The sequence below is a fragment of the Podarcis melisellensis genome (genome assembly GCF_964234715.1).
Source record: "Podarcis melisellensis genome assembly, chromosome: 8".
NCBI classification, from domain to species: Eukaryota; Metazoa; Chordata; class Lepidosauria; order Squamata; family Lacertidae; genus Podarcis; species Podarcis melisellensis.
Window position 1 is genome coordinate 25,563,120 of NC_138540.1, and position 23,002 is coordinate 25,586,121.

General features: G+C 46.0%; 1 protein-coding gene and 1 long non-coding RNA gene across 3 annotated transcripts in view; both read left to right on the plus strand.

The window, feature by feature from the left end:
* Positions 1–23,002, plus strand: part of LOC309377007 — a 56,818-nt gene that overhangs the window by 11,161 nt on the left and 22,655 nt on the right. The gene's annotated exons all lie outside the window — the stretch shown is intronic.
* Positions 7,611–14,200, plus strand: LOC309376860 (arylacetamide deacetylase-like 3). Of its 2 annotated transcripts, none has more exons than XM_081923764.1 (4): positions 7,611–7,744; positions 9,983–10,199; positions 12,525–12,588; positions 13,240–14,200. In XM_081923764.1, exons 2-4 carry the CDS (start codon positions 10,040–10,042, stop codon positions 14,012–14,014), a joined length of 999 nt encoding a protein of 332 aa, XP_081779890.1. In that variant the 5' UTR covers positions 7,611–7,744; positions 9,983–10,039; the 3' UTR covers positions 14,015–14,200. The 2 variants fall into 2 exon arrangements, with proteins under 2 accessions (XP_081779890.1, XP_081779889.1); XM_081923763.1 differs by lacking the exon at positions 7,611–7,744 and adding an exon at positions 8,444–9,215.

Here is a 23,002-nt window from a genome sequence, read left to right on the forward strand (position 1 = left end):
TCTGCACTGCTAATGCTGTTCTAGGCTGAATCAACACAATTATAGTGTCCGGATCAAGAGAAGGAATTGTTCCATTCCATTTTGCCTTGACCAGGAGAACTGTGTCCAGTTCTGGGCATTACAATTTAATTAGGATAATTGATAAGCTGTAATTTGTGCAGAGGAAGCAGATTGGGCTGATCAAGGGTCAGGAAACCAAGATGACAGCAAACGCTACAAAAAAACTCAGTAGAGGCAATTAGAATAATATCTATGATTTGATGAACTTTTGAAGATTCCTCTGCTTAAAAAATATATCAAAGGAAAGCCTATTGGTTCACATATTTTATCGATTCTGTCATTTGTATTATTGAAAACCTCCAAAAATGGGCCACCTTGGGCCACCAGAACTGTCTGGTGACTAGTAGCATGGTCTTATAACAACAACAACAACAACAACAACAACAACAACAACAATTTTTATTTATACCTCGCCCTCCCCAGCCAAGGCCGGGCTCAGAGCGGCTTACAAGCAATAATAAAAACAAGTTGAATGATTACAACTTAAAAACAAAATTAAAATACAACATTAAAATATTGAAACATTAAAGTATTAAAATGTAGCCTCATCGCAGGAGAAGAAGGAAAAGAAAAAAGAAAGAGAGGGAGGGAATCAAATTGGCTCCAAGCCAAAAGCCAGGTGGAACAACTCTGTCTTACAGGTCCTGCGGAAAGAAATCAGATCCTGCAGGGCCCTGGTCTCATGAGGCAGAGCGTTCTACCAGGCCGGAGCTAGAGTTGAAAAGGCCCTGGCTCTGGTTGAGGTTAATCTAACTTCCTTAAGGCCCGGGACCACTAGGGGGTTGCTATTTATGGACCTTGAGGCTCTCCGTGGGGCATACCAGGAGAGGCGGTTCCGTCCTAGGCCATGAAGGGCTTTAAAGGTCAAAACCAGCACCTTAAATCTGCCCCTGTACTCCACCGGGAGCCAGTGCAGCTTAAAAAGCACTGGGTGAATATGCTCCCATGGCAAAGACCCCATGAGGAGCCTCGCTGCAGCATTCTGTACCCGCTGGAGTTTCTGGGATAGCTTCAAGGGCAGCCCCGCGTAGAGCGAATTACAGTAGTCAAGCCTGGAGATGACCGTCGCATGGATCACTGTGGCCAGGTCGGGGCGGGAAAGGTAAGGGACCAACTGTTTGATGCGGCGAAGGTGGAAAAATGTCGCCTTGGCTGTTGCTGTAACTTGCGCCTCCATGGAAAGGGAGGCGTCAAGGATTACACCCAAAGTCCTAACGGAAGGCAATGGTACTACTTGGCCCTCGCAAGAGAAGGGAGTTGGTCAAAATGCCTGGCTGTGGGGTTGTCATGGAGCTGCCTATTTTGGCCCTCAATGCCTCTCCCCGTGCATACAGTGCCCCTTTGTAGCACAAGAGCCCTCCTTTTTCCTCAAACCCCCCATTTCCCCCTTTCCATCTCTGAGCTCCCTAATTTAGTCGGAGCAAACTCATTGTGTCTGGTGAGCCCAACCAGTTCTTGCTCCCCTACCAGTGCTCCCCCACACGACCATCAGTCTTCTGGGAACATGGCCCTGGCCACAGGAGGTACTTCGCCTTCCATATACTCAGGTTTTCTGGAAAGTGCATCTGCCCTCACAACCCCCCCCCCCAGGAACGTATTGTATCTCAAAGTGATGCTGTGAGAACGTCTGCGACCACTGGACCTGTTTCTGGTTGAGCACACGCGCTGTCCGCCAGTATTCCAGGTTCTTGTGGTGCTGTCAAGTGAGCAAAGTTCTTGATGAACTTCATGTAGAAGTTGCTGAACCCTAGGAACCTCTGCACATCCTTCTTTGTTTTAGGGCTCCTCCATTCCAGCACTGCTTTCACCTTCTCCGGGTCCATGGCCACCCCTTGTCCGACAGTCGGTACCCCAAGAACTCCACCTCTCGAGCATGGAATTGGCATTTCTCCAGCTTGACCCACAACTGATGCTTCTTCAATTTCTTTAGCCCCTGTCTGACGTCTTTCACGTGCTTCATTTTCAGAGAAGATCAAAAGGTCATCCAAAAAGGCCATGCAATTCTTGTACAACAGGGGCCCCAACACGTGGTGCATAAAGGCTTGAAAGCAGATGGATCCCGATTGCAATCCAAATGGCACGACGAGATACTCAAACGCCCTCAGGGGTGAACTTGGTCATCTTCCATTCATCCCCCTCTCTCACTCTAATCAGATTGTACACTCCCCTTAGGTCCAGTTTGGTAAAAAAATTCCCCTGCCTCACACGCATTAAAGCATCGTCAATTCTGGGCATGGGGAAGGCTACGGGTTCAGTTACCTTGTTCAACAGGCGATAATCCATTACAAGGCGATGCTGATTCATCATTTTCTTGTCCACAAAGAATACTGGGCTCCCACCTATGGCCTTTGATTCCCTTATGAAACCCCTCTTTCAGTTCTTGTCAATAAACTGCCTCAACTCTTGCATCTCCTGGTGGAACATGGAATACAGCTTACCCACTGGGAACTAGGCCCCCGGAAGCAGGTTGACTTCGCAGCGATAGGGCCTGGGGGGGCAACTTTCTCTCGGTCGCCAGCAAACTCCCCTTCTTGTAATTGCAACGTGTATTGTATCTCTGTCCGGAACGTGTTGTAATCTTGGGGCTTTCCTCCAAACTTATTCACGAGCCCTGGGACCTTCCTTCCAATCGGGGTGGCTCTGGCCTGACCATCCTGTGCTTGCCTCTCCTCCAGCCAGGCTGACAGCTTAGCAATGTGTGCCTCGAGGTCTTGGTTCCTCTCAATTAGCCCTTGCACCATAGCTTCCTGCTCCATCTCCGTGGCTGTTTGGGTCTGACTCATCGTGCTGCCTTCACACGGCTACCCTCGAGCAACGTCAGGGACTCTCAGATTGCTGTAAGGGTATCAGGGGGTTGCTCAAGAGCAATCAGGCAAATATCTCCCTGGTCTGTTGTAAAGCCTTGTTATTGGTGCCAAAAAAAACAAAAAACAACCTTCACCATGCAGAGCTCCACTATTCCATGGCTCGCTCATTCACCGGCAGAATCTGAGATTGGGCAGTCCTTAAACCTTCCCCAACAGAGTAGTTTCTTGACGCCTAGTCTGCGCTTCCCCTCTCTGCACGGAAGCCTACTGCGCAAGGAGGGTGTGGTAACAGAGGACCTCTCTCCTCCCCGCTTTGTTCAGGCAAGGTGTCCTGGCAGCGCCTCACCTCCTGCGAGCCCTGCAGCTCCTCTCCAATAGAGGCGTGGCTACTCTCCTCTGCTGAGGAGGTCTGCTTCCCACAATCTTTGTGGGCTCTCTGTAATCCATCTGGCTTTCCCCCTCTCACCCTTGAGGTGATGGCAGTTCCCTGACAGTGTCAAACCACTGGGTTTGTTCCTCAGCCAGTGTGGTGTAGTGGTTAAGAGCAGTAGATTCATAATCTGGGGAACCGGGTTCGCGTCTCCGCTCCTCCACATGCATCTGCTGGGTGACCTTGGGCTAGTCACACTTCACTGAAGTCTCTCAGCCCCACTCACCTCACAGAGTGTCTGTTGGGGAGGAAGGAAAAGGATAATGTTAGCCGCTTTGAGACTCCTTCGGGATGTGATAAAGCGGGATATCAAATCCAAACTCTTCTTCTTCTTCTTCTTCTTCCTAGAAGGTAGTTTCAGAACTTGAGCAAAATCCTGTGGCTCTGTACAATTAACATGACACACTTTTGTTGCACCAAAAGTCAATTTATCAGGGGGAATACCCGTGTGGACCTCCTAGGAATAACCACTGGGCTTTCCTTCTCTTGTTGCTCCTCCAGTTCATCATTTTGTTGTTCCTCTGATTCACTGCTTGTGGCACTTTGCAAAGTGTCAGTGTCTGAGGGCAAATTTTCCCCACTTTCTAGCCTTTCCTCAGCAGCTGGCTGACTAAGAGGCTCCTGTGGCTGTTCTGAGAGAGGAATTAAAATACTAGTATTGGCATGAACCTGTTCCCACCTATCCTGTTCAGCAAATTCAGCATTTCGTGAAATGACTACTCACCCATGTCCCAAAGCAAAATGATAATGCCTGCTAGAATAGCTCTGATAGCCCTGATAGCCAATGAAATGTAGCTTTCTGGTTTTAGGCTCACCTTTGCCTCTCATAGACTTGGGGATATGAACAAAAAGCCCAACCCCCCCTGTAAACCTGCATAATCCGGTTCCTTCCCAAAAAGCATTCTGTAGGGAATATCACCCGTGGCAGTAGTGAAAGTACAGTTCACTAAAAAAATGGCAGTCAAGAGAGCTTCTCCCCAGAGCTTTGCATCATTTTGCAATCCAGCATCAGTTAATAAGCTGTTCTTTACAGAGAGACACCCACTCGTCTCTCTGCAACTCCATTTTGCCAGGGACTATTTGGACATGTGAGACAATGCATTATTCCATGGCATTTAAGCCACACCTGGAAATGATTAGTTAAATATTCGCCTCCTCGGTCGGTTTGTAGTTGAATAAGTGGCCTTTCTGTCCATACCTTCCAGGACTTAAAAGCATCAGCACATTCTGATTTGTTTCTCATTAGATATAGCCATGAATACCTTGTTTATCATCCACAATAATTAGGCCATATCTAGATCCTCACTCACTCTCTAGAAAAAGGACCAATTAAGTCAGAATGAACAAGTTGCAAAGCATGTAGAGAAATTCTATCACTTTTACCTGGTACTTGTTGCAATTTTGATTTTGCTTGTTTGCAAATAGCACAATTAAGGTATGTGCTGCACTGGTTAACATTTAAATCTTTGCATACTGTAAAGGGAATTGGGGTTGCTCGTGCGTAAGTGGCCGCTGCTCTAGGCAACGTTGTCTGGCTAAACCTTTCCCTGGCTGGACAGCCCTTTCTCCGTGGCTGTGTCAGTCACTGACAGAATCCGTCAGTGGGCGTTTCCTGAACTTCTTCCAGCATAAAAGCTCTTTGACACCAAGTCTCCGCCTAGCTTCCCTGCGCGGAAGTTTTCTGCGCAGAGTGGGTGTGGCCAGCGGAGGTCCTGGGCTCTCCCCGCTGGTCTTTGTGGAAGAGTCTTGGAGCCATCTCTCCGAAGTCCTTCCCTGCTCCCCTTTCTTCCTGGTGTCACATTGATTTCCTTCCTCAGAGGAAGTGTTCCCTCTCTCCCTGCTGGGCCCTTCTCCTGCATCGCTAGGGAGCCTTACCTCCACTCTTGGCTCCGATGGCAGTTCCCTGACACATACATTTTGCATGTTCTCTAGATATTTGAAACTTGCATGCCCCATTTTTCAGTGCAAAGCATGGATGCAGTTTTTATGTGGGCAATTAGAGTTTTGCTGGCATAGTTAAGTTATTAACACATCATTTGTTCCAGCTTTAGGTCCCTCTGTGACCCCATCACTTGGCGGAGAATGCTGTAAAGGGTACAAGCCATGCACCATTTTTGTAGAAGCAATTACTTTGCCCTGCTTCTTAATCAAACATTCATCACCCTCAAAAATAAATTCAAAACCAACATTGGTAAGGCACGAAATTGACAATAAAGAAAATTCTAGTTCTTCAACAAACAATACATCCCTCAATTCTGCATCTAGGCATGGCAAATAACACGTACCTATACCTGATATTGGACAATGCCGTCCATCAGCAAGACAAATGCTGTCCTTCCCTTTTGGCAATTGGCTGAGTGTTGTAAAGCAGTCAGGGCTGTTCATTGTGATTCTGGCAGAGCCAGAGTCCAAAATGTAGCTGTCTGGAGAAATTGTCTTTTCTTTTCTTGTGGCTGCCAAGACGAAATGCGTCTGCTTTTCTGTCTCATGTGGATCGCTTGCTTTTCCTGGGTTTTTCACACAGCAGTCTTTCTTCATGTGCCCGAGCTTGCCACACTGATAGCATTTCTTTGCCAACATGGCACGATCCGTGGAGCGTTCTTCGGTCCCATCTCCTCCTGAGAATCTGGGTTTCTGGTTAGCAGGGTGACTCAAACTGCTCTGGTCTGCCTTCTCACTCAGCTTTTCCACACACTTTTCAGTTTCCTCCTGTAGACGGGTTGTTACATACGCCATCGATAAATCTTGCCTCATGCTTTCAAGAAAGGCTATCACAATATTAAAGCTTGGTGGGAGACTGGATAGCAGGATATAGACTTGATCCAGGTCTGGAAATCTTTTACCTCTCCTTTGCAACTGGAGGAATAACATGGTCACACCTTCAGAGTGTGTGGTTAAACATCCACCTTCAGGTAGCAAGCACAGTTCTGTACAGTCTCCTAATTAGTCCAGTTTTTGAACCAGCACTGTCAGACAGGTGTATCTGACGTAGACGACCCCAATATTCTTTGGCAGAGTCCAAATCTGCAATGTGCAGGACCTGTGGTTCCTCTAGAGCCAACAAAATGTACGCTCTGGCTCTGTCATCCTCTTCACATTCCTGCTCAGAGGGTTGTGGATTCAAACAAGTTTCCACACAGTGCCAAAGTCTATCACGTTTTAGAACCAGTTCAAGCTTGAGAGCCCAAGTCAGGTAGTTCTTACCATTCAGACATTCCATCTGGTCAGTGTTGCCAAGATTAATAATAAACTGCGCAGGTTGCTGAGCTGACATGGCTTCTGTTCCTTGCTGCACCGGGTCTGCTTTTTCGGTACGCGGCCTCACCACTGGACCTTCAGTCCCTTCGAGGTCCTCACCAACAGCACCCTGATTCTCCAGCTTTAGCCATTCACCATCCATAAAACACTGGGTCCCATAACCTGACGTGCAGTGTAAATTAATAATGCAGAGTTTTAAAGAATAGAAGCTTTACTGAGTTAAAATAAACTTCTTCATAAACAACATGGTTCCAAACAGTTTCACTGAGATTACATACTGACTCTGTTCATAGCTGACGCAGACAGACTCACATCTTACAGAGAGCACAAAAAAGAAACTGGCTGCTAAGTCACATGTCAGAGTGACTCATCAGTTAGCAGTTAGGCCTGAATAACTTTAGTAGGCCCAAATGATTGTGCAGTCCCAGCACTTCCCAGCCTGCTTTGCTGCTTCTGCTCTCATGAGTCTTTGTTACATGACAGTTAACTACACAGCTTTTAGAAGTCATCCGAAGGCTTCCCCGTATAGGGAAGCTTTTAATGTTTAATGTTTTGTTATGTGTGTGTGTTTGTGTTTGTGTGTGTGTGTGTGTGTATGTTGGAAGCCACCAAGATTGGCTGGATCCACTCATTCAGATGGATGGAGTTCAAATAATAAAATTATCGTTATCATTATTGTTGTTATTATTATTATTAACATTAAGCAATTTAATGTAAGAAAATAAGAGTACTCTATCTCATATATTATCTTAAGCATCATGATTGCTCACATCTGTTCACATTTTAATATGGTTCCATTAGACATCTGAAACATGTCCTGACTCTTGCCAAGACATGCACCAGTTGTACTGTAGAGCAGTTATTCAATACCTGGTGGAGAGTAAAGACCTGGATAAGGTCAATGATGACAGTGGAGCACAGACATAGGTTATACTTACGGAGTGTACACGCAAAAGTGCATAGGAAAGAAAGGAGGAATGTGAGAAAAGAGTTTTTTATTTAAGAAAGAAATATAAAAAGGCATGTTCTTTGTAATTTTGCAAAATATACTCATTAATCACATGAATCTCTGATGTTAATGTTTTATTGTCCTTCCTAGTTTTCAAATGACTGACGATTTGGGTAGATTTTGTTGGCGGGAAGCTTTTATACTAGGGATAACTGGAGCAGATATCCCCCCAAACCCAGTGTCAGGGAACTGCCATCGGAGTCAGGTGGTGGAAGGGCTCAAGGAGGCTAGGAGACCTTCGGATGCTGAGGAAGGAACCAGTAGGGGGAGAGGGAGAGTTCCTGCAGAAACTCAATCGGAGGAATGGCTCCAAGATGTTTCCAGTGAGAACAGTGGGGAGGGCTCAGGACCTCCGCTGGCGACGCCCACTCCGCGCAGGAAACTGTCACGCAGAGAATCCAGAAGGAGAGTTTCCGTCAAGAAACTCTTATGTTGGCGTAAATTCCGGAAGCGCCCACTGACGGATTCTGTCAGCGATTGAGGTAGCCATGCCACCTTGGCTCCGCGGACTGGGAGAGTTTAGGAACTGATGGTAAAGCTTGGAGGACTTAAACGCTTACGCACGAGCAGCCCCCTTTTCCCATTACACCCAGGTAAAACTATTTCCTTATGCAACAATGGCAGAATGAAAATCATATGCACAGAAATGGTGATATGAGGTAGTACCTACCAAAAAATAAAAGGGCCGCTGAAATTGATAGAATATGTTGAATTGGCAAGTTTGACGTGCAAAATCAGAGATCAGAAAGACCAATTCTAAAGAAGATTGGGAAATTTGTGCAGAATACTGAGTGTAATTTATTTATTAATTTTTTGCTGAGTACTTTGGGTCAAAAGGAAGTATTTTAAAGCAACTGCTGTTGAGACGTATCATTTGGAATCTGCTAGACAGAGCCAGACAGAGGATGATGGCAGGTGGGTGTCATGTCACCCCAACAGAAATCCTGGCTGTGTCCATGCTCAGATATACGTCATTTCAACATGAAGTTGCATTTATCTATGAGGAGCAGAGCCCATGATTTGAATATACAGGGGCTTAGGTAGGAATGGGACTCTTGTCGGAAGCCTTGGAGATCTTGGGCCAGGAAGTGCACACAAATCCTCTTCCACCATGGACTAGAACTCCCACTGTTCCTGACTATTGGGTTAAGCTGGGTGGGGATGTTTGGCACTTCAGTCAACAAACACTGGGGTATGTAAAACTGAAAAGCTTTGCATGGAGCTGGATGGTTCGGTGACTGGACTAGAAATTCCTGAATAGGGCACCACTAATTGTGCCACCCTCAAGACCCATAAAATTGTTCTTGGTATCTGATGGATATCACATCTACATGGAAGTCTGTTTTGTAATTGTGAAATAGTTCATCAACCAACCTACAATCGGCTGTGTATATATACCACTGGTGGAGTTAAACAGCAGCAAATGCTGACAGTTTAGGCTCAGTGTTTGCGTCTCACTCTTTGGAACGGAGAAATGGAGCTTCTACAGAGCCTGCTGCTGGGGTTGATTGGAGTTATAGGGATTCCTTCCGTGTCTCTCCTCTTCTGGGCGATTTACTATGATCTTTCCAGGAGTGAAATTCCACCTGGATTTGACAGTCCATTAAAGCTTCGAGGTCTTCACTGTCTTGCCATAATGGCATTCACTGCGGTAAGTTGGATGAGCCATCAGCTGAGCCAGCAGGTCCTTCTTATGTTCTTATGGGAAAGGTGATTAAGAAATGTATTATTATTATTATTATTATTGTTGTTGTTGTTGTTGTTGTTGTTGTTGTTGTTGTTGTTGTTAAAAATACGTATCTGTAGGAACCAGGCAAAAACATTTCTATATCTTTTAAAGATGTTATTGGTATGCTTTGTTCTTGCTTTCATTGTGTATTTTGGGTTTTTATCTTGTATTTTTTTGCTGTGAACCACCCTGAGATCATTTCATAAAGGGCAGTATATTTATTTAATTAATAATAATAACACTTTATATATTTAGGTTATTCAAATACTGCTTAATCCAACATGCATAATGAATTCACTTGATGATGATGCGATTCAACAAGGGCTTCCTTTCAGCCTATAGAAGGATACACATAGAGAGAAATAAATTATTCACACAAAGCCATATTTTCTTTACATCATGGTTTCTTCAGGAAAGCACATATTGCCTTATGGGCAAGCAAGGAGATTGTGGATTGTTTCTCCAAAGCTTAGCTTGTTTCCCAGCTTCTTTTGCCTCTGTACCTTGGCGGGTGTTTGGGTTGGGGTGACCAATTCTAAGCTGACCAATTGAAATTAATCGACTTGGCTAACATGGGCTCATTCATTTCCATGGGTCTACTTTAAATAGGACTTATTTGGATACCACCCCTTGTGAATAGGATGCAAATGTGGGCACTATTTTCATGAGACTTTTCCTTTCCCCAACAGGGGAAGTGTCTTGAGCTGCTGGGTGTCTGCAGACAAGTCACTGTTATCCGCTTCCTCATGAATTTCTGGAATCCAAGAGCGGATCCCAGCCTCTCTTCCAAAGATCTGCTTTTCGACGGGGTGCCTGTGAGGGTTTATCAGCCCAAAACACCATCTGCTGGCCCAAGGAAAGGATTTGTGTTCTTTCATGGAGGTGCTGGGATGGTTGGGAGCATCGGTAAGAGATTAAAGCTGTGAACCTATGAACACTTCCCTAGAGGCAAGCCCCATTGAACTTAATAAGCCCATGTAGAATCCTAGAAATGGTGTGAAACCTCTATTGTCAAACCACCACTCAAAGAGAGCCCGCCACCTCCCAAGGGAGGCGTTTCCCTGTCAAACAACTCTTACCATCAGAAAGGTGTTCCTAATGCTTACTTGGAATCTGCTTTCGGGGTGGAAGTGCTTCAGATATCATTGGAAGAGAGGTTTACAGGGCTGAAATGCAAGAGTGTTGGTGGAAGTTCCTGAAGAGACAAGGGGCACACATGTGCTTTGGATTTGCATTTGTTAAGTTATAGACATGGACCATCTTGTTGTCATGGCTTCCCAGATCCCACCTCTCTAGTTGTCAATGGTCAGGGTTCTGGGGAGCTGCACTCCAGCAAGCATTCCCTGGGGGAGGGACAGATGCCCCCCACTGCTGATACTGACTCATTCATTTCATAAAATTCATATAACACTTGATTTCATAGAACCTCAAAGAGGTTCACAAATATGTATCTAATAGGTTGCTATTCCTGATTGCTCTGCTTACCAACCCAGCCACTATCCCACCCCCAGCCACCCCCTCATTTTCAGCCGACCAAATCCCACACTCACCCACCAACCCCACATGTGCTAATTTATCTGTATACACAGGTCAACTTTCCGAAACCCGTAACCCGAAACTGGACCTCCGCCAGGTTTCCATCTCACAAAACCAATCACAATTTTACAAGCTGGCAAATAGCAGTGCCACTTTCAGATACACAAAACAACAAACTTGTTATCAGAGTTCCCCAGATCTCTTGCCATCACACCCAAAATTTCCCCATGCAGGTGAGCAAAGTGCTATTGTAGACAGGCTTGGTTTGTGGGCTTCCTGCTGACATCTGGTTGGCCTTGGGGAGAACACAACGATGGGCTGGCTGGGCCTTTGGGCTAATCCAGAATGGCTCTTTCCTATCTCTCAAGGATAATGATATGAGTGGTTGAGAGAACTGGACTCGCACCAGGTTTCATCTCAGAAGACCAACTGCAATGTAATATGTTGGCAATTAACAAGTCCCACTCAGTAGCCTTCCATTGCAACAGCCTATGAAGCAGGAACTGCGGGAGCAAGTAAGGCCAGGATCAAGTTACACATGAAGAAATTGGGAGTCAGGAGACTGGTGACACAACCTCCTGCAAGAGCTTGCTATTGCTACAGAAATTCATATTTGGGGGAATGGGGGCACCTGTGCCCCTCCAAGATCTTGCTTCGTTGAATGCAACTCCCATGCTCCCTCACTTCAACAGCTAGGAAGATTTCTTGTAAGGTGGAGATTTGGGAGGTTCTCATAACAAGTTTGTTTATCCTATCTCTGAAAATTGAAATAGGTTTGCATATATGAATACAAACAATAACATCTTAATTCAATGAAAGCTTGCAACTCATGGATCTGCGTGTAATGATCTCAGGCAGGCAAACAGCTCTGATAAGAATTAATGAGCCTCTGGAAGATTTAGGTACGTTTATTTACAGTTCAAAATCACAGAGTGTGGCAAACGGCTGTCATTCTCTGATACGAAGTGCTCAGTCTGAGTTTCCGTTTCTCAGACAGCACAAAGGGAGACAAGATACGGTCCTTCCCCTTTCCCCCTTACTTAGCATTTTCACATTCTCCTCCATCCTGCTGTGAGGAGAATTTGGGCATCCTCCCCCCTCGCTGTCCAGCGAAGATTCCTCTGAGAGCTCTGCTCTAGTATCCTCTTCCAGGACATCTCCCCCCCAACATTCTGAAGCCACAAACTCCCTGCCTTTGTTGCTCTGCTGGCTTCATAAGACTGAGAAGGAAGTGGGGCCAAGTAAACCCACCCTTGCCTTGCCTGGGACTGCGATCTCTCATTCTCAGAGTCAGCCTCATTCTCAGAATCAGACCACTCCCAAGCGTCTCACCCTGCTGGATCCCCGACACCCTGCCCCATATCTCTTAAGCTGAAGATTTGTTTGTGTCTGGGGGAGGGGGGTGGGAGGATGTAATTTTGTTCAATTTGTTTTTATATGTGAACCTATTTAATTGGCAGTTTGGGAAGGAATTTGTGAACCCAAGTCAGTCTCTGACGCTTACAACGCAGCTCTCTAGGAATTGGATGTTCACAATGCATAAAAAGGCTTATGTCAGTGAATATCGCATGTACCAATATTGTATGAAAGGGAAGATTACTTTGCAAAACAGCTGTTGTGAAACAGCTTCTTTTCGTTAGGTATATCTTCCACATAATTGCTTCCCAATTTTGAATTTCCCTCCCAACGTGCTAGCATTCTACGAAGATGTCTGCAGCAAGATTGCCAAGAAGACTGATTCAGTGGTTGTGTCTGTTGGGTAAGTAAACACAACCACATGGCCTTTTGTAGGGAAAGAGTGTAGGGGCTCAGCATGCTGCTGTATTTCAGGCTGGCATATTCCTTTGCCATATTCCCTGCAGGAGAAAGAGGCTCCCCACGAAAGCTGTCAACACTCTGTTCTGTGATTGAAAATCAGAGCTTCATGCACTTATGACATGAACACGCTCACTTCCGTGGGGGGACTATGAACTGGGCATAAGGCCTTGCACAGCACCGCTAACCAGGGCCTCCAGATCAGCCTCAACTTGGAGACCACCCAACCCAGATCCAGCCTGGAATCAATCCGGGAGTGGGGCTAATGTTCAGTTAGGGCTTTTAAATATATAATCAGGACGAGACTGGGAAACGCTCCCTGCATCTAAACAGGAGGAGGAGGGAAAGTTGCAAGTGGCAAATGGTCTTCCACCAGCTGGATCCAATCCTGCAGGGTTCTGCTTCCCCAGTTTTCCCTACACTCTTTTGCTAGCTGGTAAAGTCGGTTTTTTAAGGGCATAAGCCAGCTGACTTTCACCTGCATTGTATCTGCTATAACTGATCCAGCAGGCTCTTCTTGTAATTCTATGTGATCATGAAAGTTTTTCTTAAAAATACTGGAAGCTTAACACTCTGCTTCTGTTTTAATCTGCAGCTACCGCCTGTCTCCTGAGCATCTTCCTCCCGCTCAGTACAAGGACTGCCTTGCTGCTACCATACACTTAATTCAAAATGCAGCTTCCCATGGGGTGGATCCTTCCAAGATCATCGTTGGTGGGGACAGTGCGGGGGGTAATTATGCTTGTGTTGCTGCCCAGAAACTGGTGGAGAGATCAGACCTTCCAAAGCTACGGGCTCAAGTGCTCATCTATCCTTATACACAGGCTATGGACATCAACCTGCCTTCCTATCAGCAGAACAGTTTAATGCCCATCCTGTTCCGGGAAAGTGTTGCTTACTTTGGATTGAAGTGTATTGGAAAGGACGCTTCTTTGTTAGGCCAGGTCCTGAAGGGCTCTCATGTGCCAGATTCAGTGAGGCTGAAATATGGGAAGTGGGTGAGTCCAGACAACCTTCCAGAGAGATTTAAGGCAAGAGGCTACAAACAAGTCCCACTTGCTCCTTATGAACCTGAAGTCTATAGGCAATTGCGAGAGATATTGGAACCTGATATTTCTTGCCTTTTTGCTGAGGACTCTGTCATCCAGAAGCTTCCTGAAACCCTAATTGTGAGCTGCGAGTACGATGTATTACGAGACGACGTACTGCTGTACAAGAAACGTCTGGAGGACAATGGGGTGAAAGTCAGCTGGTTCCATGTTGAGAACGGGTTTCATGGGGTGATGAACTTCTTCAAAGGATTCATCTTTGCATTCCCTGCTGCAGTTGAATTAATTGACAGCATTGTAGACTTTGTTAAAAACCTATGAGAGGAAATCCCTTGAATTTGTGAGCCATTCATAAAGAGGGGAGAATCTGCCAACGTCAGCTTCTGATAGTTTCTCATTTTTCCAATCTTCTGTTCAGTTCTCTATGATTCTGTAGAAATATGTGGTTCTTTGGGGCAGCGGGAATTCCTCATTAGAATTCATCAGCAGTTTAATGTGAAATTTCCCTAAGAAACATGTTTACTTTGTATGGATTACAAGCTATTTGCTCTACTATATTGGCTTTCTATATTATATTATCTAATATATGCATTTTATGAACATTTCCTCTTCCATTTTCCTTTTAGTACACATTGTATCTCAAAGTGATACTGTGAGAATGTCTGCGACCACCGGACCTGTCTCTGGTTGAGCACACGAGCTGTCTGCCAGTATTCCAGGTTCTTGTGGTTCGTTCGGACCTGGATCTGGTGCTGCACCCCAATCAAAAAGTGTCTCCACTGCCAAAAGGCCGCATAAATGGCCAGCAATTCTGTGTCATAAACAGTGTAATGTTGCTCTGACTTGCTCAGTTTCCTGGAGAAAAACGCACAAGGTCTGCAGTCATCCCCTGACCCTTGTTGCAACAGTACTGCTCCGATGGCCCGGTCTGAAGCGTCCGTCTCCACTCTCAGTGGCTTCCCCGGATCCACGTGCAGGAACTGCTCCTCAGAGGCAAAAGCCTTCTTTAACCTTTCAAAGCACTGCTGCACTTCCTTGTTCCACGCAAACTTCTTCTTGCCACTGAGACAATCCGTTATGGGTGCTGTCAAGTGAGCAAAGTTCTTGATGAACTTCCTGTAGAAGTTGCAGAAACCTAGGAACCTCTGCACATCCTTCTTTGTTTTGGGACTCTTCCATTCCAGCACTCCTTTCACCTTCTCCGGGTCCATGGCCAGCCCCTTGTCCGACAGTCGGTACCCCAGGAACTCCACCTCTCGAGCATGGAATTGGCATTTCTCCAGCTTGACCCACAACTGATGCTTCTGACGTCTTTCACGTGCTGTGCTTCATTTTGAAAGGAGATCAAAAGGTCACCCAAAAAGGCCACGCAATTCTTGTACAACAGGGACCCCAACACGTGGTGCATAAAGGCTTGAAAGCAGGCGGATCCTGATTGCAAATCCAAATGGCATGATGAGATACTCAAACGCCCTCAGGGGGTGAACATGGTAGTCTTCCATTCTTCCCCCTCTCTCACTCTAATCAGATTGTACACTCCCCTTGGGTCCAGTTTGGCAAACAAATTCCCCTGCCTCGCACACGTCAAAACATTGTCAATTCTGGGCATGGGGAAGGCTATGGGTTCAGTTACCTTGTTCAAGAGGCGGTAATCCACTACAAGGCGATGCTGATTCGTCGTTTTTATGTCCACAAAGAATACTGGGCTCCCCCCTACTGCCTTCGATTCCCTTATGAAACCCCTCTTTAAGTTCTTTTCAATAAACTGCTTCAATTCTTTCATCTCCTGGTCAGACATGGAAAACAGCTTACCCACTGGCAACTGGGCCCCCGGAAGCGGGATGATTTGGCAGTCATAGGGCCTGTGGGGGGGAGCTTGTCAGCCTCTCTCTCACTGGACACCTACTTCAAATCTGCATATTGTGGTGGCACGCACGCCTTCTCCTCCAGAGTCACCCCAGCAACCCTGGCCATAGTCATTCTTGGTTCCTTCCCCCCCAGGCAGTGTTCCAAGCAGTGAGCCGACCCAAAGGCAAGGGAACATTGATGCCACAACATCACTGGGTCATGGAGTGCCAACCAACTCATTCCTAGTATGATGGGGGGTCCTGCCAGTGTGGCCACGTGAAAGGCAATGGTTTCCGCATGCCTAGAAACCCTCATCCTCATCTGGGGTGTCATTCCTCCCCCCCCCCCGTAGCTCCCTGCCATCAATGGTGGTCACTTGCAAGGGAAATCTAGAGGCAACAGGTGTAGTTGGTGCTCCAGAGCAAAGTCTCTGCTGAAAAAGTTGCAAGACAACCCCGAATCTAGGAGCGTGGACTTCTACTGGGTGCCCATTAGGGAGTTCTAGCACCACTTCAACTTCTGTGCCTGCCTTGGGAGGGTCTGGATGGGGTTCTTCTACTGGTTGCATGCCTGGCGGCTGCCCCTGTTGGTCTGCAGCCAGGCTTTTTCATTTCCCTGCACCTGAGCCTTCTCTCCCACCTCCTCTTTGCCTGCTGCCCCCATCATGCCTTCCCAGGCTTTTTTCTGGGGACAGACCTTCACGAAAAGTTCAGGGCGCTGACAGATGAAACACCTTTTGGCTGTTTTCCAGTCTCTCCCCTCTTTCTTCCTGAGCTCACTGGTGTTTGAAAACTCGTGTGCACAGGCTCTATCAATTTCCATTGGCTCTGCTGCCGGCAGACTGTAGGAAGTCCCTGTAGGCATCTCAGGAATGCAGTTGCTGTGGAACCGCTCTCCTCTGGCCTCCCTCCTTTCCTGAGCCCATGCTTCCTGCCCTACTCCAATCGCTAACACCATTTTAGTTAGCTCATTCATGGACCGTGGGCAGGGGGCTCTGGATAATTCAGCCTTTACTTTGGGAATTGAAACGTCCCTCAAACAGAGCTTGCAGGGGTTCGGAGTTTAGGTCCCAGCTTAGCTTGTGCACTAACATCGCAAATCACGACCAGTAGCTCCTGACAGTCAGAGACCCCTTGTTTGCAACTCAGCAGCTCCCTTCGTGTCACACTTCTTTCCGCCTCTCTGGAGAATATAGCATCCATCGCCTGATAAAATTTCTTCAGGTCTTTCAAAGCATCGTTCCCCGCTGCTATGAGTGGCCTAATCCATTCTCTAGCCCCGCCGTCAAGGTGTCCGATTACAAACACAACTTTCTCTTGGTCGCTAGCAAGCTCCCCTTCTTGTAATTCCAACGTGTATTGTATCTCTGTCCAGAACGTGTTGTAATCTTGGGGCTTTCCTCCAAACTTATTCACGAGCCCTGGGACCCTCCTTCCAATCGGGGTGGCTCTGGCCTGACCATCCTGTGCTCGCCTCTCCTCCAGCCAGGCTGACAGTGTAGCAATGTGCGCCTCGAGGTCTTGGTTCCTCTCAATTAGCCCTTGCACCATAGCTTCCTGCTCCATCTCTGGGGCTGGTCGGGTCTGTCTCATTGTGCTGCCTTCACACAGCTACCCTCGAGCAACGTCAGGGACTCTCAGATTGCTGTAAGGGCATCAGGGAGTTGCTTGAGTGCAATCAGGCAAATACCTCCCGCCTTGTTACTGGTGCCCCCCCCAAAAAACCTTCACCATGCAGAGCGCCACTATTCCATGGTTCGCTCATTCACTGGCAGATTCTGAGAGTGGGCGGTCCTTAAACCTTCCCCAACAGAGTAGTTTTTTGACGCCCAGTCTGCACTTCCCCTCTCTGCGCGGAAGCCTACTGCGCAAGGAGGGCGTGGTAACGGGGGACCTCTCTCCTCCCCGCTTTGCTCAGGCAAGGTGTCCTGGCACTGCCTCACCTCCTGCGAGCCCTGCAGCTCCTCTCCACTAGAGGCGTGGCTACTCTCCTCCTCTGAGGAGGTCTGCTTCCCACAATCTTTGGTGCTCTCTGTAATCCATCTGGCTTTTCCCCTCTCGCCCCTGAGCTGATGGCAGTTCCCTGACAGCTTCAAACCACTGGGTTTGTTCCTCAGCCAGTGTGGTGTAGTGGTTAAGAGCGGTAGATTCATAATCTGGGGAACCAGGTTCGCATCTCCGCTCATCCACATGCAGCTGCTGGGTGACCTTGGGCTAGTCATGCTTCTCTGAAGTCTCTCAGCCCCACTCACCTCACAGAGTGTTTGTTGTGGGGGAGGAAGGGAAAGGAGAATGTTACCCGACTCCTTCGGGTAGTGATAAAGCAGGGTATCAAATCCAAACTCCTCTTCCTCTTCTTCTTATTCTTCCTAGAAGATAGTTTCAGAACTTGAGCAAAATCCTGTGGCTCTGTACAATTAACATGACACACTTTTGTTGTGAAATGACTACTCGGCCACGACCCAAAGCAAAATGATAATGCCTGCTAGAATAGCTCTGATAGCCCTGATAGCCAATGAAATGTAGCTTTCTGGTTTTAGGCTCACCTTTGCGTCTCAGAGACTTGGGGATATGAACAAAAGCCCAACTCCCCCACACATGTAAACCTGCGCAATCCGGTTCCTTCCCAAAAAGCATTCTGACGGGGATATCACCCGTGATAGTAGTAGAAGTACAGTACACTAAAAAAATTGGGTGTGGGTTGTTGCGGCTGCTTTTGCTTATCATCAGTCTCATCACTGTCATCAGGATAACATTGGAAAATTCCCACATTCTCCCCCCACTTTGCATTGTACTCAACACTTCTTGTGAGCTTAATTGTCTTAGAGTCAGACATCATTATTCTGTAAGAACCTTTCTGATAACCTAGAAAGATACCATGCAAACCACGCTTGCCTAACTTGGAGTTTTGTGGTGTATGAACCCACATGTCAGAACCAAAAATTCTCATGTGTTTGATGTATGGTTTCTTGCCAAACATCTTTTCATACGGGGTACAACCAATCGCTGAAGATAACCTGCAATTATAACTGTAAACAAAACACGAGAGAGATTCGGCCCAATAACTCTCTGGAAGATTGGCATCATGTAGCAAGGTTTTTAACCCTTGAAGCAATGTCTGATTTGCCCTCTCGCAAAGTCCATTCTGCCATGGCGAGCGAGGACTAGACAAATCGTGTTGAATTCCTTTCTCAGTCAGAAAAGCTTCAAACTGCTGAGAAGTGAATTCCCCCCCGCGATCAGTGAAAAGAGTCTTTATCTTCTTACCATGCACATTTTCCAACCAAGCACAGAATTCCTTGAACCTTGGAAAAGCCTCTGATTTCTGCTTGAGATTGTACACATAAATATACCTGGAAAATGAATCAATGAGAACCATGAAGTACCTATTTCCACCCAAAGAGGGCAATAGTGGACCAACCAAATCAGCATGAACAACCTGGTATGGTTCTGTAGCTTTCCTACGAGACACCTTACCTTTCGCAGCCATTTTCACCTTGTTTGCTGCGCATGCTTTGCACTTCATGTGGTACCTGCAGGGTTTAATAGTCACACCTTCAACCAAGGCAGGCATTTTAGATACTGCTTCAAAATGCAAATGGCCAAATTTCCGGTGAAAATCGTGAATACATCCTGCATGCAAACTTTTGTTAGAACCTGCAATGCAACAAGTTTCATCCTGCACAACATCATCATAATACAAAACAAACAAACGATCAACATATTCAGCATGCAATACATAATCGTTTTTCTTTGTGATGGTGCATTTCTTGTTCTTGAAGGAAACGTCAATTTTCCGTTCATTCAGCTGCGCAACACTGAGTAGATTGTGTGTGGCATCTGGAACGTAAAGCACATCTTGTATCGATAAGTCCAAACTGTGAAGAACAACAGTTCCATAGCCTTGACTGGGGATCGTGTGGTCATCCGCCTGGTGAATCGCACCTTCCTGCAGTGTAAAAGACATGGACAGTCGCTTATCGTTGCACATGTGGTGGGTCGCTGCTGAATCAACAACGAAGAAAGATCTAGACGTCTTCTGGACCTTTGCAACCTTTGGAGTGAAGCGTGAGACCATTGCCTTGTGCTGCGTTGTCCTGGACACCGGACCTTTGCCTTTGCTCTGGCCTTTTCCACGCGATGAGCTTTCGCTGCGCTGCGCTGCTCTGTCTTGGCCCTGGGATATCTGCATTCCCTCTTCATATGGCCTAGACGTCCACACGAGTAGCATTTCACTGCCTTCAAAGCTTTGGCGCCATCTGGTGGTTCCACTGCACTCTGGGATGATGTCTGTGAAGACTCCCCCTTACCCATGCAGCTAGCACCCCGGCGGTCTGCTTCATTCAGAATCACGGCAGTAACATAGTCTACTGTGAGCTCAGCAGTTGGCTGTACAGCAATCTGAGTGGCAACAGACTCCCAACTTGAACCCAAAGAATGTAGTATCATGAAGGAATACACAGCCTCTGGAAAGGTGAGTCCTCTCTGTTGCAGCTCATGTCTCAGATTCTGCATCTCCATCAGATGTGTACGCACATCTCCACCTTCAGCAAGAGCCATACCATGCAGCCTGGTATAGTAGAACATAGTGGACCCAGCTTCTGTCCTCAAGTGAGCCTCTCTCAAAGCATCCCAAATTTCTCTGGCTGAGGTCTTATCACGCAACAGACAGAGCTCTTCTGGGGATACTATCAATGTAAGAGTTCCCCTCGCTTTGGAATCCATAGTGTTCCATTCATCTGTAACTGGAGCTGGGGGGTTGTCTGTAATAACTTTAAACAGACCCTCTTTCCGCAGAACAGCCTCAGCACAGAGAACCCAGCCTGCGTAATTTTTCTTATTGAGCTTAGGAATCCCAAAAGCATCAGCAAGCCTTGCATTTGCCATTTTTGCTGCTTTAAATCAAGCTGCGTTTGTTTTCTGCAGCTGCTTTATTCCAAAAGCAATTTTAAAAGGTACTTTCGGTTTCCAGCCTCCCCCAAGCCTTTGAAGCCTTTGCCTGGTGCCGTGGCAAACGGCCTTAAAAGTTCAAAGTCCAGCCATAAAGCCATCAACTAGAAGCTGGCAGGCTGCCCGGAGCATGAGCACATACCTCTCATCAATCATCTTGACGCAGAGAAGATAACATCCGATCCATTTCTCTGTTGACCCGACCAGCATTCCGACTCGGCTTCTGGAGTCCTTGCATCAGTTTGATCACGTTTTTCTGGGCCCATAACCAAAAATGTTGTAATTGCAGACTCCTGTACACAGCGGAAGGATGAGCAGTACATGCCACATGCTTAACTTTCTTTATTTACACTTCAATGCTGAGAGATTACAAGCAGGCATCTTGCTTCTGCGAGAGCAGAGAAGCAACTCCTCTCTCCTCCGAAACAAAAAACACCGAGAGAACAGTGAAAAACAGGAAACCAGTGTACGTCACATCCAGTCTCCTCTTCCCGTGGGAAACCCAACAGCACATTGACTGTGGAATACAAAACATTGTTCCCCAACTCCTTTTATCTTCTCCCAAATTTCTGCATTTCTTGTACTGTCTTAATTTTAAATTTTTTGACTTTAGAATAAAATGACACACCTTCTGGATACTCCCACTGGAACTTTATTTTGTTAGCTGTTTTTTTCCCAATTCTTTGTAAACATTTCTCTTGTGTAAAAATTCGATTGGGAATATCCTTAAACACCACAATTGTTTTCCTATCTATAATCAATTGTTTTTCTCGGCTCTTCCTCAGAATAGTATTCCTCACTTCTGGTGAGTTAAAGATTGCTTAACAATCTCCAGGGTATTTTTTTTTTGGTCTTGCTTGGACCAAGGTGACTTTTATTCTGAAAACATTACTCACCATGTAATCTAGCAATTTCTGTGATCAGTCTTTCTCTCACAATCTCCCCATCTTTCTCTGGAAGTCCGCAAGATTTCAAGTTCTGTGCTTTTTGGTTCATTTCAAGAAAGGCTAGATTGTCCAATGTATTTTCTTGTGTTTATGAAAGTTCTTCTATTTGCCCTTTCATTCTTTCCCCTTCTTCTTTTGTTTTCCCTCATTTCGATTTGCATTTTTTCCGATTGTTCCTCTACTGTTTGTATTTTTACTTTCAATTCCTTCATTTGTCCTGATAAAACTGAAGCCACTTCCAATAACTTTTCCCCAATATTTTTTTCACTTTCCTTTACTTCTCTCTTGATTTCTCTTATTTCTGCCAATATTTCTGCAAAATCTCCCTCCCCTTCTATCTCAGCTTTTGATGTCCTTATCTCTCCTGTTGTTGTTATTTTTGCTGTCATGTTTCTTTAATTAATACTTTTTTCCCCCAAGATGCAGTTCCATTAACTTCCACTGGGGGCTTATTTTACCCTGTTTGCCGAGACACTTATTTTCTCTGCTATTCCCTCATTCACTACAGGGTATCTCTATCTCTCCTACTTCCTCTTTTATCACACACAGTCGTGCACAATGATAATCTAAATTTCCTCTCTTAATAAGCAACTTAACTCAAACAAGTATACAATCAAATACCTCATATAGTCAATATCTGTCAGAATGCATTCCATTTATATCAACACCTTGCGTTTCCCCAGACCTCAGTCCCCCTCCTATTCAGTTCACAATGTTAACGGAAAAATCCAAGGGCTCCCTTGGACAAAAACAAAGACACCAACCAGGATTACTTTGAGCAAGACAGCAGTGTGTAGGCTTGGCCTTTATTGATCTGTTGAAACAGGGTACTCCCCTCACCTGCAGGAGAGAGGAGGGAGGGACCCAGAAAAATGGTGTGCAAGGCCTTTTAAAGACTTTTGAAATTGCCACCCTGTAGATCAAGACCATCCCTAGAAACATCATACATACATCACAGAAGGGGTGTAACCTAAGACCATCCCTCAGATACATCTCACCTACATTACAGAAAAGGCGGTCTAAAACATAAATTTGAATATTGTTTTTCTCCTGTTGTTGTTTACCTCCTGTCTGGCAGGTTATTTGATTGGATTGCCTGGGGAGCCTGGCCACTCTTTTGTAGTGATAAATATTTAGTTTGTGGGCCATGTCACAGGCTCACACCCTATTCAAACACAGACGTACCCTTAAGACAAGATTTGTGAAGGAAAAGACAATGAGGAGTTTGACCTTGCAGAGAAAACATTTGCTCAGTTTAGGAATCAAAATGGTTCCAGGTTGGCCTTCCTGTGCTGATCTATGTATGTGCTTGATTGGTACACTTATGAACATTGCCATATATCTAAGACCATAAAATTCCTATCACAACAATCAGCTCTGTCGTTCTACACAGCATCACATAGTCGCAAACAATAGGAAAGAAGTAGCAGTTCTAATTCCTCCTCTGTTGCCACGTAGGGAAGGTTGCAAAATGTTTCAAATCGCTAAAGTCCCATACTTGTAAACATTGAGAAGTAAATTGCAAACAATGTCTCTAAACTCTCTCCAATCCAAAACCTCCAGTA

Bases quoted from the DNA above. Each gene is read 5' to 3' on its own strand.
- LOC309376860 (XM_081923763.1), top strand. From the start codon at position 9,039: ATGGAGCTTCTACAGAGCCTGCTGCTGGGGTTGATTGGAGTTATAGGG. The intron at 10,200-12,524 runs GTAAGAGATTAA...CCAACGTGCTAG, and splicing joins TGGGATGGTTGGGAGCATCG to CATTCTACGAAGATGTCTGC. The intron at 12,589-13,239 runs GTAAGTAAACAC...TTTAATCTGCAG, and splicing joins TCAGTGGTTGTGTCTGTTGG to CTACCGCCTGTCTCCTGAGC.